At 63.0% G+C, this 23,474-nt stretch overlaps 2 protein-coding genes across 3 annotated transcripts; one reads left to right on the top strand and one right to left on the bottom strand.

Annotated features, from left to right (window-relative positions):
• Nucleotides 1-88: 88 nt before the first annotated feature.
• CHLRE_02g146300v5 (uncharacterized protein) lies at nt 89-15,599 on the top strand. 2 transcript variants are annotated; one of them, XM_043060319.1, is made up of 31 exons: nt 89-530; nt 979-1,029; nt 1,319-1,366; nt 1,488-1,586; nt 1,822-1,953; nt 2,118-2,279; nt 2,541-2,720; nt 2,840-2,974; nt 3,077-3,196; nt 3,320-3,355; nt 3,493-3,666; nt 3,791-3,933; nt 4,124-4,259; nt 4,433-4,507; nt 4,644-4,750; nt 4,915-5,308; nt 5,500-5,588; nt 5,814-6,120; nt 6,229-7,629; nt 7,764-8,215; nt 8,400-8,922; nt 9,051-9,366; nt 9,534-9,674; nt 9,810-9,886; nt 10,004-10,138; nt 10,291-10,432; nt 10,636-10,745; nt 10,895-10,995; nt 11,094-11,120; nt 11,313-11,418; nt 11,608-15,599. In XM_043060319.1, exons 1-31 carry the CDS (start codon nt 441-443, stop codon nt 14,440-14,442), a joined length of 8,844 nt encoding a protein of 2,947 aa, XP_042927713.1. In that variant the 5' UTR covers nt 89-440; the 3' UTR covers nt 14,443-15,599. The 2 variants fall into 2 exon arrangements, with proteins under 2 accessions (XP_042927713.1, XP_042927712.1); XM_043060318.1 differs by having other exon boundaries at nt 8,376-8,922.
• Nucleotides 15,600-19,125: 3,526 nt separating this feature from the next.
• Nucleotides 19,126-23,425, bottom strand: CHLRE_02g146400v5 (uncharacterized protein). The gene is made up of 4 exons (XM_043060320.1): nt 23,233-23,425; nt 22,491-23,056; nt 22,267-22,380; nt 19,126-22,154 (listed from the first exon to the last, which is right to left on the bottom strand). The coding sequence occupies exons 1-4, from the start codon at nt 23,282-23,284 to the stop codon at nt 22,080-22,082; spliced, it is 807 nt and encodes a 268-aa protein (XP_042927711.1). The 5' UTR covers nt 23,285-23,425; the 3' UTR covers nt 19,126-22,079.
• Between the last annotated feature and the right edge of the window lie 49 nt (nt 23,426-23,474).

Below are 23,474 nucleotides of genomic sequence, written 5' to 3'. Positions count from 1 at the left end.
AAAGTTTAGGCTGCATGGGTGCACTCGATGCACCTCAGCAAAACCGAACCATCGGACAGGGTTCAGGTCCCAGAGTGTGCATCTAGGTAAATAATGTGAAATTCATACGGCCTACTTCCCCACCTGTCTGCGGCCATCATTGTCTGAATCATTGTTTTTTGCTTGCTGACTAGACGTTTGACTGCGCCTCAGCTGAGTTACCTTAATGGATTCTGCCTTAAGGGTTGAGGATGGCTAGGTAAAAGGCTCCAACCTTGACTTCATGTCTTGGTCCAGGTCCCTGACTTTTTGACCGGGCGCAGCTCAGACTCACGTCTGTCTTAAACACACAATTACTAAAGGATACGAATTCAGAATGGCGCTGACCTGGACCAGGCTAGCACAAGCCGGAGCCCGGATGTGAGCGCCAGGCAAAGGCCGACGACGCGCGGTTGAGAGGAATGCAGGCGCTGCTTCGACGACGGAAAGGCGGTGGCGAGGATGTCACTTCAGCAGGGCCTGCCAGCCAATTAACGAAAATCTCTTGGCTGGTGAGTCCGTCCCGCCTTAGGAGTTTGGCCGGTGGCGGAAGGGGCGGCGGAGGCGGAATGGCAGGACCCCCCACTCGGGCGGCAGCGAGCGGCATCGGACATGGCAATCAGGGCACAACCGCCAACGCCCGGATCTGCAACGGGGACCGTGGTTGCGTTTGGCGGCCTGGTCTGTCCCACCTGTTAACGGGCAGGTTGTGTCCGACACAGCTGGCCCCGTCCATCGCAGCGGCAGAATGGGGAAATGGGGAAATGGCTTTCTATATGCAGCGTCAGGGCTGTGTGTCAAAGGGGTCGTATGGCTAGTTGAGAAACTGGCAGGGTGAGGGACACGCCGCCGGTAGTGCTGTGCGTGCAGCACGGAGACAGCTTGCATCCAGCATCCCCCACGAAGCATGCTGAATTAGGCAAGGTCGCAATCTGCCTCACACTTGCCATGTTGCTGCAGCAATGGTACCAGTTCAAGTTCGCGAAGTCCCGGTTGCGGGTGGCGATGGAGGTGCGCACTCCGCGCTGCCGCCCCGACCAGGGCCCTGTTGTTCCTGCTCCCAGGGAAGGGCAGATGCCTGTGTGCTGCACCGCGTGCGCAACCAGCAGAAGCAGGAGCAGCACTGATGACATGCTGCACTAGCGGCATGGCCTTTCGGCTCCGTGGGGATAGGATTGCATGCGGAACAGTGCAGCGCTTTGGTCCTGCCGTGCCCAGTGCGGCCGCGCGGCTTACCGCCATCATGCCAACGCAACTGCCTGTGACACATTTTCTTACACACATCTAAAACTGACCGCAGGTCGTGAACGCGATAATGTCGCTGCTGTCGGTGGGCGTGTATGTGTATGTAAGTCCAAGCGGGCGGCGGGATACATGGCTGCGCCCTGCTCGCGTGCCTGGATGCAGCGCGGTACATGTCTTGCTCACCACACGGGCGGCGGTGCTCGGCGGTGCCTGACTTCATGCAGGACACGTACATACCGGCGCCTTCAGCATCACAAACCATCTACTTTGTCAGCTCCATCACCTTCTCCATCGAATATGTTGCCCGGATGCTGGCGGCGAAGGTGAGGCCGTGTGGCGGCACTAGGTGGCCGGCTTGCTGGCATGTGCAAGTCAGGGGCGTGCGACGACAGGATACCGGCTTTGATAGACAACATATCTGTGTGTCAGCAGCATGCTCGGTGGCGGGGTCCTGCGCAACCTAGGGGTTCAGCAGCCCAGTTGCTGCTTGCACGCAACCTCGAGCTTGGCTGACTTGCCTCCCGTGATACGCGCGCCACACGCTTGCCCCGCCGCCAGAACCTGCTGAAGTACTTGCTGTGGGACTGGGCGGTCATCGACCTCATTACCATCGTCTTCGGCTACCTGTACTTTGCCGAGGCGGACCTGGGCACGGGGCTGGGCTTCATCCGGGTGATGCGCATCTTCCAGGTGCGGTGTCACCTGCGCAGCGCTACGGGCGCAGGCCTCACGGGGACGGCTGAACATAGCGGGGCAAGTATTGCGGAATACATCACGGTGGGCGGGTACTCTGATAATCTGTATAGCATAACAGCCGGTCCATCGCCCGCCGCCGCTGCCGCCTGCCACTGCAGGTGGTGCGGCTGCTCAAGGCAATGACGGCAGGTGTGCTCAAGTACAGCCACCGCTCGGCGCAGCCCATGCAGCTGGAGTTTGTGAAGCGCAGCCTGGAGCTGGGGCTGACCATGGTGGGCGTGGTGTTCATCTCCGGCTGCGTCTTCTACGAACTGGAGCTGGTGCGTGGCGGCGCGGCGCTGGCGCTGAGGGCACGGGGTGTGGGACGTGGGCGCGGCGCCGATGTTGCTCTCACCATGCCGGTCAGCAACAAGAGACACAGGGGGGCCGCCGCATCATCCTGAAAGCGCGCCGTTGTGCACTGGAGAGGAAGCTGGGCAGCACGCGTATGCCCGGGTCATTACAATGTTGTGGTACGGTACTGCATCACTTGTAATTTTCTGATCCAAATTGCTCTGCTCGGCATGTATGCATCCCCGCAGAACTCCCAACCGGTGCAACTGCACACGGCCGTGTACTGGGCGTGCGTCACCATCGCCACGATCGGCTACGGTGACTATGCGCCCACCACGGCGATTGGGCAGCTCATTTTCCCCGTCATCATCCTGATCATTATCTTGGTGCTGCCCCAGAAGATTTCCAATCTTTCTGAGGTTATGCAGGTGCGCAACAGACATGCGAACCAGCTGGGGGCCACGTAGTCACCATTTTGAAACGTGGCGTGGCATGGCAAATCGTTATCAGCTGCCATCTTGTTGTCCATGCCCCGGTGAAACCACAGAGCTTCACGCGCTACATGCGCGCGTCGTTCACGTCACGCGGCTTTGGGCACCACGTGGTGCTGACGGGGCACGTGACGTACGTGTCGGCCCAGACCTTCATCTCCGAGTTCTTCCACCCGGACAGAGGCTACCAGGTGCGGCCCCACTTGTTGCGGCTCAAGCTTTTAAACCTTGACAGCACGCAACACATAAAACGCGAATCTCATCCTTTCTTCATCCTCGCTTCCTCCCGCCAGGACCTGGACGTCATCATGCTGCGATCCTGCGACCCGGAGCCGCAGCTGGTCATCACCATGAACAACGCGCAGTGGGACCGCCGCATAAAGTACCTGCACGGCTCGCCTTTCAGGGCAGAGGTGCGCCGCCGGTCGCTTGTAGGGCGGGGACCTTTGTATCGGGTTGCCGCGGTGCTTACGAAGCGCTGCTGGCAATGCAGCAGTCCAGCTTACCCCTTTGCAACGTTAACCTCGTGTGCGCAGGACCTCGCCCGCGCTGATACCGGCTATGCACTGGCGGTAAGCGCTCGAGAGCTCGTATAAAAGTCAGCGTTGTCTGTCATCGAGCCAACCTGACGTCCCAAGCCGCCATCGTCCGTTGCCTGGCTCTTTTGCTCACCAGACGCCCGATGCCTGCTCCCTCCACCTGCGCTCAGGTGTTTGTGATGGCCAATAAGTTTGCTGCAGACCCCGCCGCCGAGGACCGCCGCACGCTGCTGACGGTGCTGGCCATCGGGCAGTACCTGCGCCAGTTCTGCGGCCAGGACACCGTGGCGGCGCCGCGCGTGGTGTCGTGGGGCAACACCAGCTGGAAGGGCCGCTACAACATGGTGCGCCTCGCCGTCGGCAGTCGTTCAGAACACAAACACGGTGGCATTTGATTTCCCACTTTCCTTGCCCACAATTACTTGGCCTGACCATCCGACTGCCTCGTCCGCCTTGCCGCGCTTGCAGTCCGCCACCGTGAACCACCCGCACATTGTGGTGCAGTTCCTGCTCAACAGCACTCTGGACAACGCCATCGCGCTGCTGCAGACCGGCGCCAGCCACCCGCCCGAGCTGGGGCTGCTGCCGCTGGAGGTCTCGCCCTTCCCTGTGTGAGCACGGGGCCCGAGTGTGCGCCTCCCGCTCCCACCCTTTGGACGCTCGCGTCCGCGCGATGCGGCTGCCCTGTCATTGCGATGCGACACTTCCTGCCTCCACGCACATACGGCCCACCGCATGCCTGCCTTACCCCGCCCTATCCGCGCCCCGTTCACACGCCCAACACGTCGCAACCGTCCGCAGCTGCGTGGGCCACCTGCGCGCCTCGCTCCTGGGGGCCTCCATGCACACGCCCGGCCTCATCACGCTCATCTCCAACCTGTGCATCAGCTGCTCCATGGAGCGCAAGCGGCTCTTTGGCGTGGAGGACCTGTCGTTGGTGCGTGCGCTGCCATGCAAGCAACATGCAAGGGGCATGAGGCATGTGACTAAAGCGCCTGGGTGCCGGCATGCGCGGACTGCAAAACAGCTGTGAATAGTGTGGAAGGCACGGGTACGGTGATCTCATGTGCGGCCGTAAAGGTTGTCGGTATCTCCCATGCCTTCCCGCAGCTGAGCAACTGCGGGTGGCTGTCCGAGTACCTGCACGGCGCTGGAATTGAGATATATGACGTGACGTTCCCAGAGGTACGGTATACCGTACGTAAGAGGACAGCTGTAGGGAGTTACCTCCATTCCTGTGCCAAGATGAAGATGTGGATGGGGCCCAATGCCACTTATCGAGGCCTACCATACGCTCCTGCTGGCTCTGCCCTCATTGCAGAGCTACCACGGTATGACCTTCAAGAAGGCCGCGCTGAAGCTGTGGGAGGAGGAGCAGGTCATCCTGATCGGCCTGCGCTTTCCCAACCACGAGGACGCCAAGCAGCGGTGAGCAGCGAGCCCGAGCCTGAGAACCTGCGCCTGTGGCAGCTCGTAGCCTCTACCGAACCCAGGACTTTGGCTAAGCGTCTCCCCCACAGACACCCACACGCCAATCCCATCCTATACACTCTGGTTCATGGTCCAAGCGTGCGCGTACTGTACGGCTGCAGGTTCGATGTGAAGCTGGCGCCGCTATGTGACCCGCACCTGCCAACCACCAGCACCGCCGGTGACCCTTACAGCGGCGGCCCGTTGAGCCCCGGAGATGGCGCCTTCGGCGCCCCCTACACACCGCAGTTCGGTGCCGGGGTAGGGTTCCCTGGGGCCGGTCCCTGCGGCGCAGTGCCGCCGACGCCAGGTTGCCCCTTCGGCGGCTTGGGGCTCGCGGGTGGAGTGACAGGCGGTGGGCCAGGAAGCGGTGTGCCGCACACCAACTCGGCGACATCGTACCTCAGCCGCTCACACACGCTGGATAGCAGGCGGGTGGTGGACGCAGCTACCATTGGCTACATCCTGAACGACGATGCGCTGGTGCTGGGAAGCGCAACACTCGGCTTCAAGAGCGTGAGTTGTTACACGGGGCGAGTGAGGCCGCCTGCTGGTGCATCGTACAGTGCACGCACCTCGCGGCCGGTGGTTAAAGGTTACATGATTGCCTGATCGGTTGAAGGCTGTAAGAAAAGGGATTTGGTCGTTTGTGATGGCAGTGGTGTAGCTGGACGAGTGCCCCTGCTGTCCTCCTGCGCGACACGCAGGCCCTGGATCCACACGATGACCCGGGCGTCATGCGACCAGGCGCCTACCAGCAGGCAGCCCCCATCCTGCGAGCCGCAACCATGTCCAGGCAAGTCAACAAACCTGAGGCCAGCTGCAAACCACGTGGTAGACACGGTGCCCTTGTGACCGCCCGGCACTGTGGTGCCGGCGCCTAGTGCCGCAGCTATGCAGCAGTAGGCGCTGGACGCTGGCTAGTCCGCGTGGCACGCCCACAATCAGGCTGTACACATAATGCTCAGCCAGGATTGAGGAAAGCTGCCCTGGCCACTCCTGCGCTGCTATTACTCTGCAGAGGCCCTTCAACCGCGGGCGGCCGCCACAAGCGCCACACCGGCGCGGCCGGCCATCATGGCAGCATGGGGCGCAGTGGCTGCGGCGATTCGGGCGCGCACTCGGTGCCTGCGACGCCCGCCGCGGTTAGTGGCACGCTGCCGGAGGTTGGGCTGAACGGGCCTGCGGCCGTCCATGCCGGGCAACCAGGGACTGTGACCGGCAGCGGTCGCTACTTCCCCGGTGTAATCACGCAGCTGCTCAACTCGCTCTCTCGGTCGGCGGCGTCGAGCTTCGGCCGCTCCGGTTCACTGGAGCACAAGGCGCAGGTGAGGCATGGCCGTGCCTCCATCCCTTGCACACCCTGGGTAACCTGTACGGGTCAGCATTGGTTCAAACGGAGGTCCGACGCTGTTGTGTCCCACGGTTCCATGCAGGGCGCGCAGCTCCAGGCAGCTGACGGGCGGAACCAGGCGGCCTCAGGTCACGGGAGAGCTGCCGGCGGAGGGCCAGCAGAGGTTGTGACGCACCCCGGCACAGCAGGGCATCCCCCGCCGCCGCCCGGTGCCTCGGTGGTAGTCGTGGACGGAGGTGCTCAAAGCAGCTCGCCAGAGTGGGCACCTGCCAGCGTGGCAGCGCTGCCGCAGCCAGCCCTGCTGCCCAGTGCGAATTCGCCGGCGGTACTGTGCACGGTGTCGCCCGGGCATGCCTCACCTGCGGATCATGCCGTACGCAGCATTGCGGAGGTAGCTGCAGCGGCAGTGCGGGCAGTGCCCGGCCAGGGCGTGCCTTTGGACAGTCATCAGGCACCGCACGCCGTGCAGAACCCACTGTTCTCGCCACGCGGGACACAGGAGGGCACTGGCGGCGCCAGCGCGCGGTTGGGCCCCGGGCCTGTGCTGGCGTCACGCTCGCTACCCGCGCACGGAATGGCAGCGCGCGCCGCAAACCAGGAGCTAGGGCCAGCTGAAGCGGCTGAGGCGGCGGCGGGGCTCAGCCCTCCTGAGGGCATTACGACATCCGGACAAGAGCCCGGCGGCGCTGGAGGGGGACTGACCGCGGCGGCCATTCGCCAGCGATTTATCGACAGTCCCAGGGCAGGCAGCGCAGGTGCAGGAGGCGGCGCGTCGAGCAGCCGCTTGGGAAGCGGCGTCATGGTGTCTGGTGGCCACCCTTCTGAGTCCACCAGCGTCGGTAGCCTGCCGCCTTACAACTCCACAGCGGGGCGCCGGCGGCACGGGGCGGAGCCGCCCATGCCGCCGGCGACCGCGCGTGCATCCCCCACGGACATCTCACGACTTCAGCACGCGCGCGCCGCGGCGGCTGGGGCCGCATCCGGGCTGGAATCGGCAGCCCAGCCGACGCTGTGGCAGGCGGCGGCCGGCAGTAACCATAACTCGTCATCCAGTAGCGATGGCGAGTCGATGCTGCCAGTGCCGCCGTCGCATGCGCGGCGGTCCGCTGCCGGTGCGCCGCCAGCTGCAGCCAGCGCGGTGGGCACACAGGGCGGCCAACACTTGCCAACTGCCTTCTCCGCACCGGCCCACAACTACGAACGCGACTCGGCGGTGCCGGAGGCGGAGGCGGAGGCGGAGGACGTATTCAACGAGGAGGCCCCCGGACGCGTGCCGTGGGGCCAAACACGCAGCGAACGCATGCGCCGTGCTCCATCCTCGGCCCGGAGCGACCCCGGGAGTAACTCCGCACGCAGCCTGGGAGGGACTGGCACAGGGGATGGAGCCGAGTCAGCTGGCGGTGACGCGGACTCGGCGGCGGCGAACGTGGGAGCTGGCCCATTCTTCCACCGGCAGTCGGGGCGACGGCGAACGGGCGCCGAGGTAGGTTGCTTGTGAGGGGCTTACATGTTTGTAGGATTTTACCGCACGTTCACGACATTTGAACCTACCGTATGTCTGAGCCCTTAAAACTGCGTTGGACTGACGGCACGCCTGTCAACCCCAACCTTCCGCAGCTATGGACCATCGCTCGAGAGTCGTACTCGGACACCTACTCTACTGGCGTGTCCCGCCCCGTCAGCAGCGTCAACGTGCTCGGTGGCGGCGGTGCCTGCAGGGCCCTGCAGCACCCCTCGCCCGGCCCGGAGCCGCAATCCGCAACCGGCATGGAAACGTTACCGGCCTTACAAAGGCGTTCATGGCTGGCCCCGGCCCTGGCGGAGAGCGAAGAGGCAGCGGCACAGGCGACTCGGGACAGCCCCAGGACGCCAAGTCTAAACGCGGCGCCGGGGGATGCTACTGGGTCGCTGCGGCACCTTGCGTCCGCCGGGCCGGAGGTGGGCATTCGCACACCGTTGTCAGTGCTGGCAGCGGGGGCCGGCCCCAGTAGTGCATCCATGCATGCCGCGTCAGCGCCGCCGGCACAAGTGGAATCGCCCACGTCGCCCGCCCCATCATTGAGCCGCAAGTGAGTCTACGCGGTACAGAGTGCTCATAGCACAGCCTGTGGTCTTGCACGTGATAGCGGGGATGCCAGCGTATTACATGGCCTTGCTTCAGTTGAAGACTGTTGCCCAGAGACCCATCATGATCTTGCCTACACGGTGCCTACCCGTGCCCTGCAACAGGTTTTCTCTGCTTGCTCGTGACAGGGACGCCTCAGAAACCGGCGGCCGCCTCGGTGGCCGCACCAGCATCACCAACGGCATCTTTGGCAAGGCCTCCCTGTCGCGCGCCTCTGCTGCGCTCGCGGATCTCTTCCACCACCATCACATCAAGCCGCAAAGCAGCGGTAGCGCCACAGCGCAAGGGGCCAGGGAGCCGAGCACGGCGGCGGAACGCGCGGGGAGCGCAGAACAGGAACCCAGCCCTAAGGACGCCATTGGGAGAGGAGGCGGAGGAGGTTCGGGCGTTGTGGGCGCAGGTGACCGCACCAACACGGGTGGTAGCGCAGGAGGGGCCGGCGGGGACCGACGCGAGCGACAGGGCAGCGGCGGCGGTGCTGGCGCGGAAAGAGCTGAGGCGGGGGCGGGACCAAGCTCTGTACCGAGGGAGGGCGGCGGAGCGCGGCTAATGGCGGTGCTGAACCACTTGCGCGCAAACGCGGCGGCGGGCGGGTCAGCCGGTGCAGCCGCGCCCCTTGGCACCCGCACGGCGCGGCAGCAGGGCATCAAGGTAAGGATGCATGTGTTGCACAGTGCGCATCGCTGGTGCCCGGTCAAGCAATCGCTACTGTGCGCTCCCAGAATCCGCTGCAAAGCCGCGCTGTGCTGACACGCCGGGACACATCCACGGCTCCGCAGGTGTCTACTAATGCCCGCGACATGAACGCGCTTGCTGCGGTCAGCAGCCGCACCTACAAAAAGGTTGCGACCAAGGGCCGCTCGCTCGTGGCACGACAGCAGTCTCGTATGACGGGTTGGGCAGCCGCCGCGGCGGTGGCGTCGCAGCAGCAGTCGGCGTCGCAGCCGCAGCTAGCTGGGGCGGCGCCCGCAGCGGCGGCTGCGTTTGCAGGCGCCCCTACCCCAGGGCCCCAGGGCACGTCAGCTGGCGGGGCGCCGACGCCGCTGTCTATGCTAGGGCACCCGTCCGCGCTGCCAGATGTCAACTTGCTGCATGGTGAGTGCGGTGCGGTGCGGTGCGCCTTGTGCACTGGCTCCTGTCCTGAGCTTTCGCCGATCACACACGGCAACAGGCTTGCAACCGCTGGCGCTATTATGCCCCGTGTCGGTCATCTCTTTGGCCCTCTCATACTTTCGCCTCTTTGCTCTTTGTCGTTCTTGCAGCCCCCGTGACACCGCATGTGCGCACCCTGACGACGCTGGCGGATGGTCCTGCACTTGACAGCCCGGTAATCATCAGCGGCAGCAGCAGCTTCAGCCAGCTACCGCAAATCATCGCTGCAATCCGCTCTGCGCCGCCCGTTGGTAAGCCCGTTGACGTCTATGCGCAACACAAAGACTTCCGGGGTTCCTCGCTGTCGCGGCCACTTGCTGCGCTGCATCGCAGTGCCATTTCAACTTCAACCTCCCCGGCTGTGCCTGTGAACGCATTTATCGCAGGCGCGGCGCGGCACTTCCGCACATGCCCCATCGTCATCATTGATGACAGCAAGACTAATCCCAGCAACCCCTTCAAGGTAAGGGCGTTGTTGCGGACCACAGGCTACGGGATCCTGCAGTGGTATGTCACCCCTTAACACACGTGATGATGTGGGTCCGACGACTCCTCCCGGCGCTCTTGGTGCCGCCCACAGGCGCTGCTGGGCGAGAGTCTGCTGGGCGCCATCGCCCGGGTGCCTGGAGCGCTGCCGCACCGTATCTTGGTGCTGCGCTGCAACCCGTTGCACGTGTCTGACCTGGAAAAGCTCAACGTGCAGCCCGGCGGCTTTGTAAGTCTACACGCTCGTCGAACACTGCAGCAGCGAGCCGTGGGAATCTTGTGTGCTTGGGTAGCCACGTGCCCGCCGCACCCTGTCCTCCCTGGTACTCCTCGCTGACGCCTGTGCGCCGTCTTCTTTCGCCTTGCCTCTGGAACGCGCAGGTGCACGCGCTGGTGGTCCCCAACACCGACCTGTACAGCGAGGAGGCCGTCGTGGGCACTGAGCCGGCGCTGGCAGACGGGCAGGTGCTGCTGGTGGCGGATGCGCTGCGATGCTACTGCGAGCAGAGCGACTGCCGCCTAGGTAAGGGGCTCCGTGTGTTTGGAAAGCACAAGGGGCTGTGTGCGTGCGTGTGCGTGCTTGTGTATGGTTACAAGGGGTTGATTGAAGACAATATCAGGGCCTGGGCACGCGTTCACGCGTCAATGAGGAAGCGGCGGAGCACTGCATGATGGGCACTCTCGCCACTGAGCGAGTGGCTGTGTGCCTGTCCGGCCTACCTGCAGGTGTCGTGTCGGAGATTCTGGCGCTGCTCAACTGCTCCTACGCGCTGCCGCTGTGCCTCAGCGAGGGTCCGTACCGTGGAGGCGCCCACATGCCGCCGGACCTGGTACCGGTGAGCCCGGAGGGACTCGGCGTGATGGGGGCAGGCTCTGGGGAAGACGCAGCATTGTCGGCGTCTGCATGGCTCATGTTGGCAGCTGGGCTACCTTCGTTGCGTTGCATTCAGACACTGTTCGCTTGTCCTTCCTTCACACCACACAGGCCGCCACGTCGCAGCACTCCTTGTTTGCGGCACACAGCTTCAACGCGTTGTTCGCTAGGCACGCGAGCGGCCGCCACCGGAACATGCACGAGCACATGCAGTAAGTTCTGGGCGCGACAGCTGCATGGCAGTCACAACTCGCCCTGACGCTCGGCTAACTTGTCCGTTTGCCTTCCTGTGCGCTTACTGTGCGCGCAGAACGGTCCGGCTGCAGGAATCACGTCAGTGAGTGCAGTGGTGGAACAAGGGTGGCGCCTGAACCCGCTTTGGTTGCCGAACATCACTTGCAATCCCATGCGTTCCGTATCCCATGCACCATGTCAATGTGTAGCAAGGCCAGTCCACGGCATCATAGCAGTCAAGATGCTGCTATGTCAACTGTCAACGCATGCGAGCTGCTCTTTCGTGACCGCGCAGGGAGGCGTACATGCAGCACCTGCTGTCTGGCATGCCGCACCTGAGCCCCGCGCTGGCCACCGGCCACATCCTGATGCAGAACTTCATGGATGCGCTGTTTTGCCAGGTGCGCAGTATGACCGCGTGGCGCAGTGCACACCTGAATTTTGGTCCTGGGTTGCAACTATGGACATTGCGACATCGCCAGACTTCCGGTAGTTACGGACGCAAACGAGAGAATTGCTCAATACCATGGGGGCAGAATGAATGCCCATGCAAGCTTTGCTAACCATAGTGTTGTGCGTTGCGACTGCAGACCATCTTCAACCCCATGATGCTGCAAATCCTGCTCAAGATGCTGTACTGCTGGGACGAGCCCGAGGAGTGGCAGCCGGCGCTCCAGCCGCCGCCAGCCCACGGCGGCGGTGGCTTTGGTGGGCCGCACGGGTACGCCGGCGCGTATCCGTACGGCCCCTACGGGCCCTCCACCGTCATGCCCGTGTCGCCCTACCTGAACCCCCAGCTGCAGCACCAGCAGCACCAGGCGTGGGCGGCGGCCCAGCACGCGGGCGCGGCCCCGCACCTGACGTCCACACAGCAGTCGGTGTTCGCGCAGCAGGCCTACCAGCAGCAGTCCTTCCTGTCCGGCTCAGCCCTGACATCCGCCGCGCCCAGCCTACTGCCGCCCACCTCGGCACAGCCCTCGCAAGCGCACATGTCCCCGTACCCGCAGCCGCCCTCGCAGGCGCAGCCGTCGCCCCAGGCGCAGCCCCAGGCCAGCATGTGGCCTCCGCATGGCCGGGCGCCGCTGCCTGCCCAATGGTGCCACACGCCCTCGCACCTGTCCGCCGGCATGGTGAGCGCGGCGTCGTCACAGTACGGCGCGGCCGCGGTGCCCGCCGGTTCAGCCGGCCCGGGTCTGCCGGCTGCGGCCCTTGTGGCTCAGGGGCTCAGTCGTGCGGGCGGCCCAAAAGCTGCAGCTCCAGGGCGGACCCAGGGCACGGCGTCGCCGGCACCGGGGCCCGGCGGCCTGGGCACGGCGCCGGGAGGGCTGCACCGCGCGGATAGCCACCTGGCTTCAGCGGTGCTGCAGGCGACAGCGACGGCGCTGGGCATGGGCATGGGTAGCATGGAGCGCGCGACCTCAGCCTCGCTGCCGCCGCAGCCGCAACAACCGCCGATGGCATCGGCTGACAGCTCGCCGATGCGCCGCCGCGGCGCGGCGCGTGGTGGCAGCTTCGGTTCCACAGTGATGACGACCCCCCGCAGCACCAGCAGCGGAGCCCAATCCGAGCATCCCGCGCCGACGGTCGTCCAGATGCAGCCGCTCTACACCCGGACTGCCAGTGGTGCTGGCGCCGATGCAGCTGTCGCCACAGATGCAGCAGGTGCTGCTGCAGCCGTGGCTGAAGGCACAGAGCTTAGGGAGGGTGCGTACGACGCGGCAGCGGCGAGCCATGGAGTCGCCGAGATAACGCCAGCAGGTCCGGTGGTGGAGGGCAAGTCCCGGCGGGGTTCCAGCTTCCTGAACCATGACAGGACGTCAAGCGGCAGCGGGCGAGATGTAGCCACGCCGCGGACAGACCCCTTGGCGGCGGCGGCGCAGCAGGCCGCTGCCAACGGTGCCGGCGCCTTTACGCCGCAGGTGCCTTCACCTGCAGGTCCCTTCACCCACTCCGCGCGTGCAACGTCAGCAACAGCGGTAGCCGCACCGGATAGCCGCCTTGCTAGGCCGCCACTGGCGCCGGGGCCCGGTCTTCTCATGCCGCCGCCGCCAGGGTCCCGCCTGTCGGGCCCTAGGCAATGGCAGCCACGCGATGGCTCGCGCTCTCACATCCAACTCCCGCCACCACCTGGCCAGCAGCAGCAGCAGCTGGGCGGGCCAATGCAGCCGCCACCAGCGCTGCAGGTGCCGCACACTGCCTCACTGGAGCGGGTCGCCGCCTTGTCCGCCGCCTCCGCCTCCGCGCTTTCGTTGGGCGGCGAGAGCTCGCTCCTGTCTCCGTCTGGAGGCCGCTTCTCATCACTGCAGCCTTCGCAGCAGCTGCTTATGCCTGGCTGTGCCAGTGGCATGGGCGTGGGGCCATCTGGCCGCTCGCTGCAGGTGACCATTCCCGAAGACCCCACCTCTACCGCCTCCGCGAGCGCCGCCACAGCCGCTGCCGCCGGCCCGCACGTGCCGCCGCCCACTCGGTCGGCCCCGGCCGCGGCCGAGACCGGGCACGGCGCTGGGCCGCCGCCCGCAGCCGCCCTGCTGTCGCCCGTGAAGGCAGCCGCCGGCGCCTCCACCACAGTTCGCATCTTCTGCTTCAACTATGCTGCGCTGCTCGACCGGATGGCGGGCCTGGCATCACGCCTGCATTCGGCGCAGTGCACGGCCAGCCTGCGCCTGGTGATGGACACCTCGGGCGGCGCCGTCACGCGGGGTGGGCAGGGAAGCCCCACCCGCATCGGCAGCCTGGCCGCGGAAGGCGCCACCGGCGGCTCCGCACGTGTCGGCGCCGACGGCGGCGGCTGGGACAAGTTTGACCAGATGGCGGCGGAGGTGGTGCCCAATGCTGACTTTGCAACCGTAGAGGGCCTGGCGGCGGCGGGCATCGAGCCCGGCGACCTTGGCCAGTACGGCACTGGGCGGCAGCCCGTGCCGGCGGTGACGTTTGGCGCGTTGTTCCAGGTTCTGGTGGCGCACTATGACATGCTGCCGCTTGGGTTGTACCGCCGAGACAACGGCTCCAACCACCGCATCGACACCCACTCACGCCGCGCCTACAATGGGCACGCGCTGCGCACCGCCGACAACACCGTGGATCGCACAGCGGCTGGCGGAGGCGGCGGAGGCGACCGCTCGTACCTGGGCGCGGCGCTGGATGCGGTGCTGCGTGCCGGAGGCGGAGGAGGGGGCGGTGCAGATGGCGGCGGCGGCGGCCGCGGCACGAGCGCAGGTGGTGGCGGGGGAGGCCGGCCCGCGCTGTCGCGCAGCGGCACGAATGAGGGGCTGTCCGGGCACGCCAAGCGGCAGGGCTCCGGCATGCCTTACGTTTACACCAAGCCCGCGGGCGACACCACCTGGCTGCGGTCCACTGACGATGTGTACGTGCTCACGTCGGCGGCCGTGGTGCTGCGGCTGCTCGGCAGCGAGATGGCCCTGTGAGCGCCCAGCGGCGCAGCTCCTGAGGGTACGGTTGGGCGGGAAGTGGGGCCGCATCCGGGAACGGTGCCCGCATCCGCTGCCTAGAGTGACCTCACGTGTGACCTCACATGTGAGCTCACGTATGGAGGAGTAGCAGGTTGAAAAAACGTCAGGACGCTGATGGATACCCGTATACCCGTGTACATGATAAGTTTTAACCCGCTAGTTGCAACTTCCGCTTGGATGCGGAATACCTGCGGGCTACTTGACACCGGTCATCGTGACTTGCTGGGTATGGGTGATGGCCTCTCGTGTACTGTTACTGAGTGCGACTCTTGACTGATTTTTTGTGCAACTCTCTGTGCGTAATTTAGGCATGCTGTCCTAGCCTGCAACGGCCGCGGACGCGTAATTTGTTTCGGAATTTGTTTCGGGGGGTCTAATTAACTCCATGGCTTGGCGCTCGCGGTTAGAGGTTGCGTGCGCTAGGACAGATTTGAGAGGAAGCGCTGCGGGTTCGTACGACAATTGAAGCATAGGTCACTCGCATCAACGTTACTGGGTTAAGGCACGCTGTAGGGTTTGTGGGGGTGCGGTGGGTTACAACGGTGTCTGCGGTTGGGTTTGCTTGGATCGCTGCAGACTGGCGGCGGCGGCGGCGGCGGCAGCGGCAGCGGCGGCGGCGGCAGCAGCGGGGGCGCGTGCGCGCATCTTGGTAGCGGAGGGGGCGAGAAAGGCCACGTGGAGGAGGAGAGCGCAGCGCCGCCCAAGAAACGGCGCCAGCGCGCAGGCTGACGAGCCGGCTGGTGTCTAGGTAGCGGTCCGCGGTGGGGCTGGCAGGGCATGCGTAGCGGCATGATAAGTAGTGCGGCTGTTGACAACTGTGTTACGTCTGGCTGCGGTTAGCTCTGCTGTGGCATCGCGATTGCTAGGCACCTGGTTTGGCTATGTGCCTGTGGAAACCGACCCCGGCTATGTCCGGGCGATGAGGTTGTTCGGCCTCAGACTGTGGAGGGGCTCAGCCCCTGTTCCCGTGACCGGGGAACACTTGTCTTGGATCGGAGTGTCAGAGGTAGGAGCTTGGGTAGGAAGGCGGACTAGGGCATTGGGACGAGGACTAGCACGTTGCAAGCGTCCCAGGAGGCCGGGATGATGGAGCTGTGTAACAAAAGGAGTTCCTCGAGCAATGGGAAAATGGCATTGCGGGCCCTGGCGGGGGGAGGATAGAAACTAACAAGGGGTGTCAGCTTTGTACAGCTGGAAAATGGGCTGAGCCCCATGTAGCGCAAGGGGATGTGACGATGGGCACCGGCGACATGAACAGCACCCTTGCAAGCCCATCCAGCGGGACTGGCCACTATGCCAACGCCGTGCCGAGGCACCGACATGCCCTGTCCCCGCCACGCCACGCCACCTTACCCACGCCACCTCACGGTCCATGATATCCCAAATGCACCACACCCACATCCCACTCAAGCACCGCAAACGGCTAGCCGGGCTCGGGCGCGGGATCCCGGGCCGCGACACATGTAAGGCTCGGGGACGCATGGTTTGGCTGTTGCAAACAATTTCGACATTCTTGCCCCAAGACGCTTGTCGTCGACATGTTTTGATACATGGATGTAAGATATTTAGGGGCCGAGAGCTATACTCGCGAACTGAAGAAAGTCAAGATGTCCATGGACTCACGAGGTCGCTTCTCGCTCCGGCCGAGTTTTCCCTGCCGTCTATTTTTCTACAATAGGTAATTGCAATTAATAATACGTGGCACTCGCGGTTTGTGCCAGTATGGTACTTTTTGTCGACACAGGCACACACGCACGCACGCACGCACGCACGGACAGGGGCAATCCTGGGGGGCTTCGCCCCCCCTGGATCGCTTCGCTCAGGGGGCTCAGCCCAAAAAGCTCAGGATCTTAACCCATGCTCAGGATTGTAGAGCTTTTAGAAGAGCATAACGCGCGTGCTCCTAAATTTGTCAGGGGGGGCCGGTGAGGAAGTTCTGGGCCGCAAACGTTGGGGGTTCGGTCGTCGTGCTCGGGGGTCCGCAGGGTTTCGGGAGCCCATCCTGGAGAATTTTAGGAAGCGCTTCACAAGCAGGACTAGGCACCAAACGCAGCACCATGGGGCTCAAGTATGCACGGTATGCCGTAATAAGCATAAAGCGTAGGTGGGCCAATTTGCGCGTCCTGGCGTGAACATTGCACAAGTCCACACACGCGACACTTGCGCACTGACATGGCTCGCAGGCGCTGATTTCATGTGTAACAAGGCTGCTGGTGCAGGCTGTCCATACATCACATGGCAGAGAGTTGAACAGGGGGTGGGCTGGGTCGAGGGGATAGCATCCTGCGTGTGACCGAGTCTCAAAGCAGGACCGCTTATGGCACAGCGTGATAGTGCTTGTCAAGAGGAGTCGACTCGCAACACGTGCGTATTGAATGGAGGGATTTATAACCCGTAAACATCAGTTTCTGTCCGTGGGGGGGGGGGATGGTCGTCCCAGAATAAATCTCGTCTCAGCCCAGGAAACAAGGAGGTGGCTGCCTTATGGCAGGAAAAGGGCTGATCCCGGGTCGTTATCAACCCAGCCACCTTGACGCGGGCGCCTACTAAGCACACGCCTCTATGTTGGGGGCCTTTGGCATCCCCGCAAATCCGGACATGGCCGGTTTCCATGCATTGCGTCGTGTTACAATTTGTGAGGGCGGCTCCGCCGCCGGAGAGGGTACCTGCAAGCAGAGAACTGCGGTCTTCGTGCGGGGTTGGGAGGGCGAGCCCGAACCGCCGTGTAGCCACGCAAAGATAGAGCGTAGCCAGGGACGACGGCGTCAGTACTGACAGAACGAAACTCGCAAAGTAGCGAGCGCGACACAGCGCTCCGCTACTTAACCGGGCCCACCGCCCATGCCGCGCATGGGCCCCAAACAACAAACACACACACGCCACGCCCCTTCGGGGCCCACAACTGTGCACACTCCGAGCGCAGGAAACCTTGGTTTCCGACAACTCGCTGCGCTCGAGCGGAAACCATCAGTTTCCATGCATTGCGTCGTGTTACAATTTGTGAGGGCGGCTCCGCCGCCGGAGAGGGTACCTGCAAGCAGAGAACTGCGGTCTTCGTGCGGGGTTGGGAGGGCGAGCCCGAACCGCCGCAAACCTTCCACATAATGCGCGAGGGGCCGACTGGCTGCTGGCGACTGGGCGACACAAAAGCATCCAGGTGGGTGGCAGCGGAGGGAACCCGCGGCTGCTCACGAAGGGTATGAAAGCCGAAGGCTGGTAAAGACGACGCCCTGACCCCGGGCGTGCAAGACAGCCACGATGGCACATATGGTAGCACACGCGGAAGCGAAACCAGGGCCTGATCGAAGCTGTGTGAAAAAGCCGTTGCAACAAATGCTTGCAGGGGCGGTAGCGCGCCAACCGATACGCCCCTGAGGGCATGTATAGTGCGCAGTGCTGCCAACGGTATGCCAATCAACACAAAGCATGAAGTAACCCAAAGAGACGCGGTCGTACACGCAGCTGTCGTACTGGTATGACACGTTCTGACAAATTAGTTATGAACCATGGGCTAGCTTGTAGCCAATGCAATCTAGCGGCCTTCGGTTGCCTCCCGCAGACATAACGTCATTCGCGTAGCCCCACCTGGGCAGCACTATACTCAAAAGCGCGGAAGCGACAATGTAACCCAAATGTTGACCAGCGGGCTTTCCGGTCCCAGCCCCAGCCTCAGCCTCTTGCTTCGGCCTGTAGCCTCAGCCTCTAGCCTTTCACGCCCTTGATGCGTTCCGCAGGGCCCTGGGAGCGGGCCACACACTAGTCCGTTGGCAGGCGACGAAGGCGTGCAGAATGTGCTGATTGTGCCGAGCAGATGACGGTTAAGGCGGGCATGAACGGTAAGCCGCCGTGCGCCTCAAGCACGCAAGAATGCAATCGACATAACACATTACAAGCCATGCAGCGGGCCCGAAGACACAGCAGGAATTGCAATATCGCAACCATCCGTGCCGAGGAACAACAGGCACGCCCACGCGTGACGCAGGGCCAGCGCAGGCCCACAGGCGGGTAGACAAAGCGTACGTCATGCAGAAGTTGTCGTCTCGTGCACACGTGCACGTGCACACTCAAAGCAAGCGGGCGGCAGTGACGGCAGCTAAGCCTTCAACGGTCCATGACGGGTTTCATCATTCCAGGCATGCATCAACCTGAGGTAGAGTCACGCGGCGATCGTGTTCCACACACGCAGTAGTCCATGCACGTGAAAGGTAAGGAATGGCCACACATGTCCGGCCCAGGCCTCGGTTTCAACAGGGACAGGAATGCACGTCGTGCTCACCACCTTGGAACCACACACACACTTCCACGCCAAATCCTTACGGCGGGTAGCAACGGCGGGCAAGCCCTAGACAGGTTACGGAAGGTAGGTATGCAGTAACCATGCATGTCATGCGTGAGCATTACTAGCATAGCCACCTGACGGGCAGCGGCGTAGGAGCGGTATGTCCGGCATGCCTGAAAGTCAAAGGCCCCGCGCACGTGCCCGACACAGTGCCCGAAAGTTGTTGTACATACGGCGGCCGCCTATGGCCGAGCCACAGCACGTCAATCAGAAGCGGCGGGCCTCAACGCATAACTGGCGGGTCTAGTGGACCTCAGTAGTGGACGCACCGCCACCAACCACAGAAGCAAGCCCTCTGGTGGGCGTCCGGCTTAAAAGGGAATTGCGCCCTTATGCCATACCGGTACAGGCATACCGTAATCCAAGCGGAGACCGCGAAGCCCTCCGGCGGGAATTAGCCACAACTGATCTGCCCTATAATGAGTACTGCAGCCACCGTGTCATGCATGAGCATTGCTAGCATAGCCACCTGACGGGCAAGCGACGCAGGAGCGGTATGTCCGGCAGGCCTAGAGTCCAAGGCCACGCGCACGTGCCTGACACAAAGTCCGAAAGTCGCACATACAGTCACGGGAAGTCAATCAATATGGCGGGCCTGAGCGCACGCACAACTGGCGCGTCGAGTGGGCGCGCCGCCACTAGCCACATAAGCAAGCCCTCCGGTGCGTGTCCGGCGTCCGGTCAAGAGAGCGCGCTCGCTCATGCATGCCATGCCAGAATAATCCAAGCGGAGACCGTGAAGCCCTCCGGCAAGCATTGGCGCACAACTGACATGCCCCATGATGAGTCTGCAGTCACCACGCCACCTGACGGGCAAGCAACGCAGGAGCGGTATGTCCGGCATAGTCCGGCATAGTGCTTGAAAGTCTTTTGTATATACAGCGACCACTGCCGGCGGAGTCACATCACATCAAACAGTCTGGTGGGCCTCAGCGCGCGACCGAAGCGCCCGTGATGGAACATGGCAAGGGGCAGGAAAGCGTAGTCCCGATGTGTGTGGTTCCCACCCGTGCCCACATAAATGCGTAGCAAGAAGGGACAAGGCATTGGTGCGTCGTTCGCGACCGAAGCGCCGCATCAAGCAAACCCTATGCGGGCTTCCGATTACATTCTGCGCGGATACTGTCTTGAGACAGTGCACTTGCTGGCCGCCAACGCATACCGGCGTACTAGACGTATAAAACGTGCGAGCAACATCAATACACGTGGAGCCCTCTGGCGGGCAATAATGCACAGCATGTGTGCCCCGCGAGAGTGTCGCAGCCACTATGCCTTGCATACATAGTCCGGGGGTACCAGCTTTCAAGCGTACTGTACATCGTGTGAGTACGGCGGCGCTCGTGCCGAGCGCAATGCAACCAACCACAGCCCTCCGATGGGCAGTCGCGCAAATATGAAGTTACCAGCGTGCCCGGTTCATGCAAAAACAGATACACATACCACGTAACACATGTCCCTCAGTGGGCGTGACACGAGTGTGTAAATGTCGTGCCACCTCTATGTACGCACGACCGTGTAATAACACCCTTCGGCGGGCATATCGCACAAGTAAAGCGGGTCAACCCGAGTACAGCCCTCCGGTGGGCAGCAGTGTGCATACGAAGCGTTCAGCGTGCCCAGCACGCGCAACCCCATACGCAAGTCCCTTAGCAGGCAAGATACTCGTGCGTGTGCCAATGTCACATGTGCCGCGCCTACGCGCGTGAGAGCGACCAAGCCAAGCCCTCCGGTGGGCCTATCGCACAAGCGACCAGTATGCAATAATCCGGCGGTCGTACCGCGCATAGTCAACCCGAGTACAGCCCTCCGGTGGGCAGCAGTGTGCATACGAAGCGTTCAGCGTGCTCAGCACGCGCAACCCCACACGCAAGCCCTCAGCAGGCATGATGCTCGTGCGTGTGCCAATGTCACACATGCCGCGACTACGCGCGCGCGACCAAGCCAAGCCCTCCGGTGGGCCTATCGCACAAGCGATCAGTATGCAATAATCCGCCGGTCGTGCCGCGCATAGTCAACCCGAGTACAGCCCTCCGGTGGGCAGCAGCATACGAACGGACTGGCGAGTCCAGCACATGCAACCCCACCAAGTACAAGACACTGACCTACAACGTGCGGCCGTGCACGAAGATTCTTGTTAAGCCCTCCGGTGGGCACATGCACCACCAGTGCGTTCACAATCGTGCCGTGCACGAACCACACGAGAACCATCCAGCCCAACACACATAACCCCACACTAACCAAGTGGACTCTCATGAAGCTCTGAACTATGTGGCTGACAAGCTGGGCGTGGCTGGTTGTCATCCGGGTATCACGTTCGGCTTGGCCAGGCCAGCCAATCACTTGAGCCACGCCCAAAGCTATTGGCTTACCGCTGCGATGTCCGCGAAGGCGAAAAGACTCTCAAACTCGGCGGCACGACGAGGCGGGTTGGGGAGTCGCAGCGAGGTCCGTGGAGGGGGGTCACGGGCGAACTCGGCGAACAGCGAGGCGAACTCGGCGAACAATAAGGATCCTGATAGCATCATCGTCAAGGGCACATCGAGTGAAAAAAGCCGGTCTAGCACGCAGTGAAAACTAGTGGTCAAGCACACCATGCAGGGCTGGCACGCAGCAAGCATCAGGGCTGGCACTCAGCAAGCATCAGATGCAGCGGAAACCCCGTAAGCAATCCCTCGTCGCAGACGAATTACGGATGGCGAACCAAACTCTTTGACCGCGTTGGCCGAAGGCGCCAGCGAACGAGCTGCTGATTTGAACTTGTCAACTTGCTGTAGTGCTCTGACGGATACTTTAACTGCCATGAGCAATATAAAAAAAGGTAACGCAGAGAAGCAGAGAAGTAGAGAAGCATAAAAAGAAAACATACGCGGGCAAAGCGAGCCCGAACCGCCGTGTAGCCACGCAAAGATAGAGCGTAGCCAGGGACGACGGCGTCAGTACTGACAGAACGAAACTCGCAAAGTAGCGAGCGCGACACAGCGCTCCGCTACTTAACCGGGCCCACCGCCCATGCCGCGCATGGGCCCCAAACAACAAACACACACACGCCACGCCCCTTCGGGGCCCACAACTGTGCACACTCCGAGCGCAGGAAACCTTGGTTTCCGACAACTCGCTGCGCTCGAGCGGAAACCATCAGTTGGGTGGGGTGCACAGTCCGTGCTAACCCGCAGCTAACAAACTAGTCACGTCACTCGCCGCCAATCGACACGTGCACCCTCAGCCCCACGCCCTGCCAGCGCCGTTCAGGCTCTCAGCCCGGCCCCGCCGCCGGCGGCTTCAGCAGGAGGAGCACACGGATCACGTTGGCGGCGGAGACGTCGCGGTTCTGGGGATGGGGAACGGGGAGGAAGAGAGCGCCCATGAGCTGTCTCAGCCGTCAACCTGTCAATCAATCCGTCCCCAGTGCCCAGCCGTCCCCCCACATGCACGGTCCTCACCCAGGTCGTCAAGCAGTCGTTGCAGACTTTGACCGACCAGGGCCGCTGCCCCTCCTTCAGCCCCCCAAGCCGCTTGATGGCCATCTCCTGCTTTTTGGTGGCTGGAGTACGGAGCTGCGGGACATGGAACGTGGGAAAGGAGAAAAACTTTTGTTAGTAAAGGCGCCGCTTCCTTCGGCCTCCGCCTGCCCCACCTCCGCCTGCCCCACCTCCGCCTGCCCCACCTCGCGAAGCTCGTCGTCGATGCGGCAGCGAAAGCTGCGCGCCAGCCAGGCTGCGAAGTTTGCGGCGTAGTGGTTCTTGACGTTGGTAAACACGCCCTTCGACAACGGCGGCAGGAAGGGAGTCAAGCCCGACCTGTTGACGCGAGCACCCGCGGCCTCCTCGTCGCGCGGGAAGTGCTCCTCGCAGACGTGCCGGAACAGGTCGTCCTCAGGATGCTGGTCCCGCTTGGACGGCCGGCCCCTTTTCCGGCCCTGCTCGGTGAGGTCACACACCGACACAGCGCAGATCGCCGCGTACATGTCGTCCTCCACCAGCTCCGTCTTCCGAAGCCGGCGACACGTTGCGCAGTGCGGCTGCAGGCCTTGACCTTCTCGCCGTGCGTCCTCGCACATGCGGACCGCTACCAGCCCTAGCAGGCACAGCGCCTCAAAGCGCAGCCTGGTGAGGGCCGCGACCAAGAAGTCAACGGCAGCGAGGCTTTCCTCGCGCGTGACCGCCACGCCATCGGCTTCTATCTTCTCAGACAGAAGTCCAGCTAGACCGCATTTGGTCGACGTTGTGTGGTCTGCGGGGAATAGTAAAGGAAAGCAGATGCGTGACCAGATGCCAAGCAACGCAAAGCCTCGACACGTTGTGCGCCCCTCTACCAGTCTTGCGACAGCTTGGCAGCATGCAGATTGCGAGCGGCTGCGGAGGGGCTGTGATGAGCGGACGGGCGCTGGCGGGTCATCGCTCCCCCACCTTTCTCCTCCTCCGCCTTCTCAGCTTCGTCTCGGCGCCGCTTCGGTGCCATGGCTGGTCCGGACGCGTCTACTGGGGGTTGCGCCCGGACCAGGAAGAAAGAGGCGTGAGAGCGAGCCGCTACAGAAATGGACAACGGTGACAGGCTTTTTATGACGGCTCGCCGTCTGCTGTGTCTTTGTAGCACATTTACGACGTACAGAAGTCATACTGCGCTAAGCCATGGCTTGCTTTTCGGGCAA

This window comes from Chlamydomonas reinhardtii, chromosome 2 (genome assembly GCF_000002595.2).
Source record: "Chlamydomonas reinhardtii strain CC-503 cw92 mt+ chromosome 2, whole genome shotgun sequence".
Classification (NCBI taxonomy): Eukaryota; Viridiplantae; Chlorophyta; class Chlorophyceae; order Chlamydomonadales; family Chlamydomonadaceae; genus Chlamydomonas; species Chlamydomonas reinhardtii.
The sequence above is the reverse complement of the archived record's forward strand: the minus strand, read 5'-3'. Positions and strand labels throughout refer to the sequence as shown.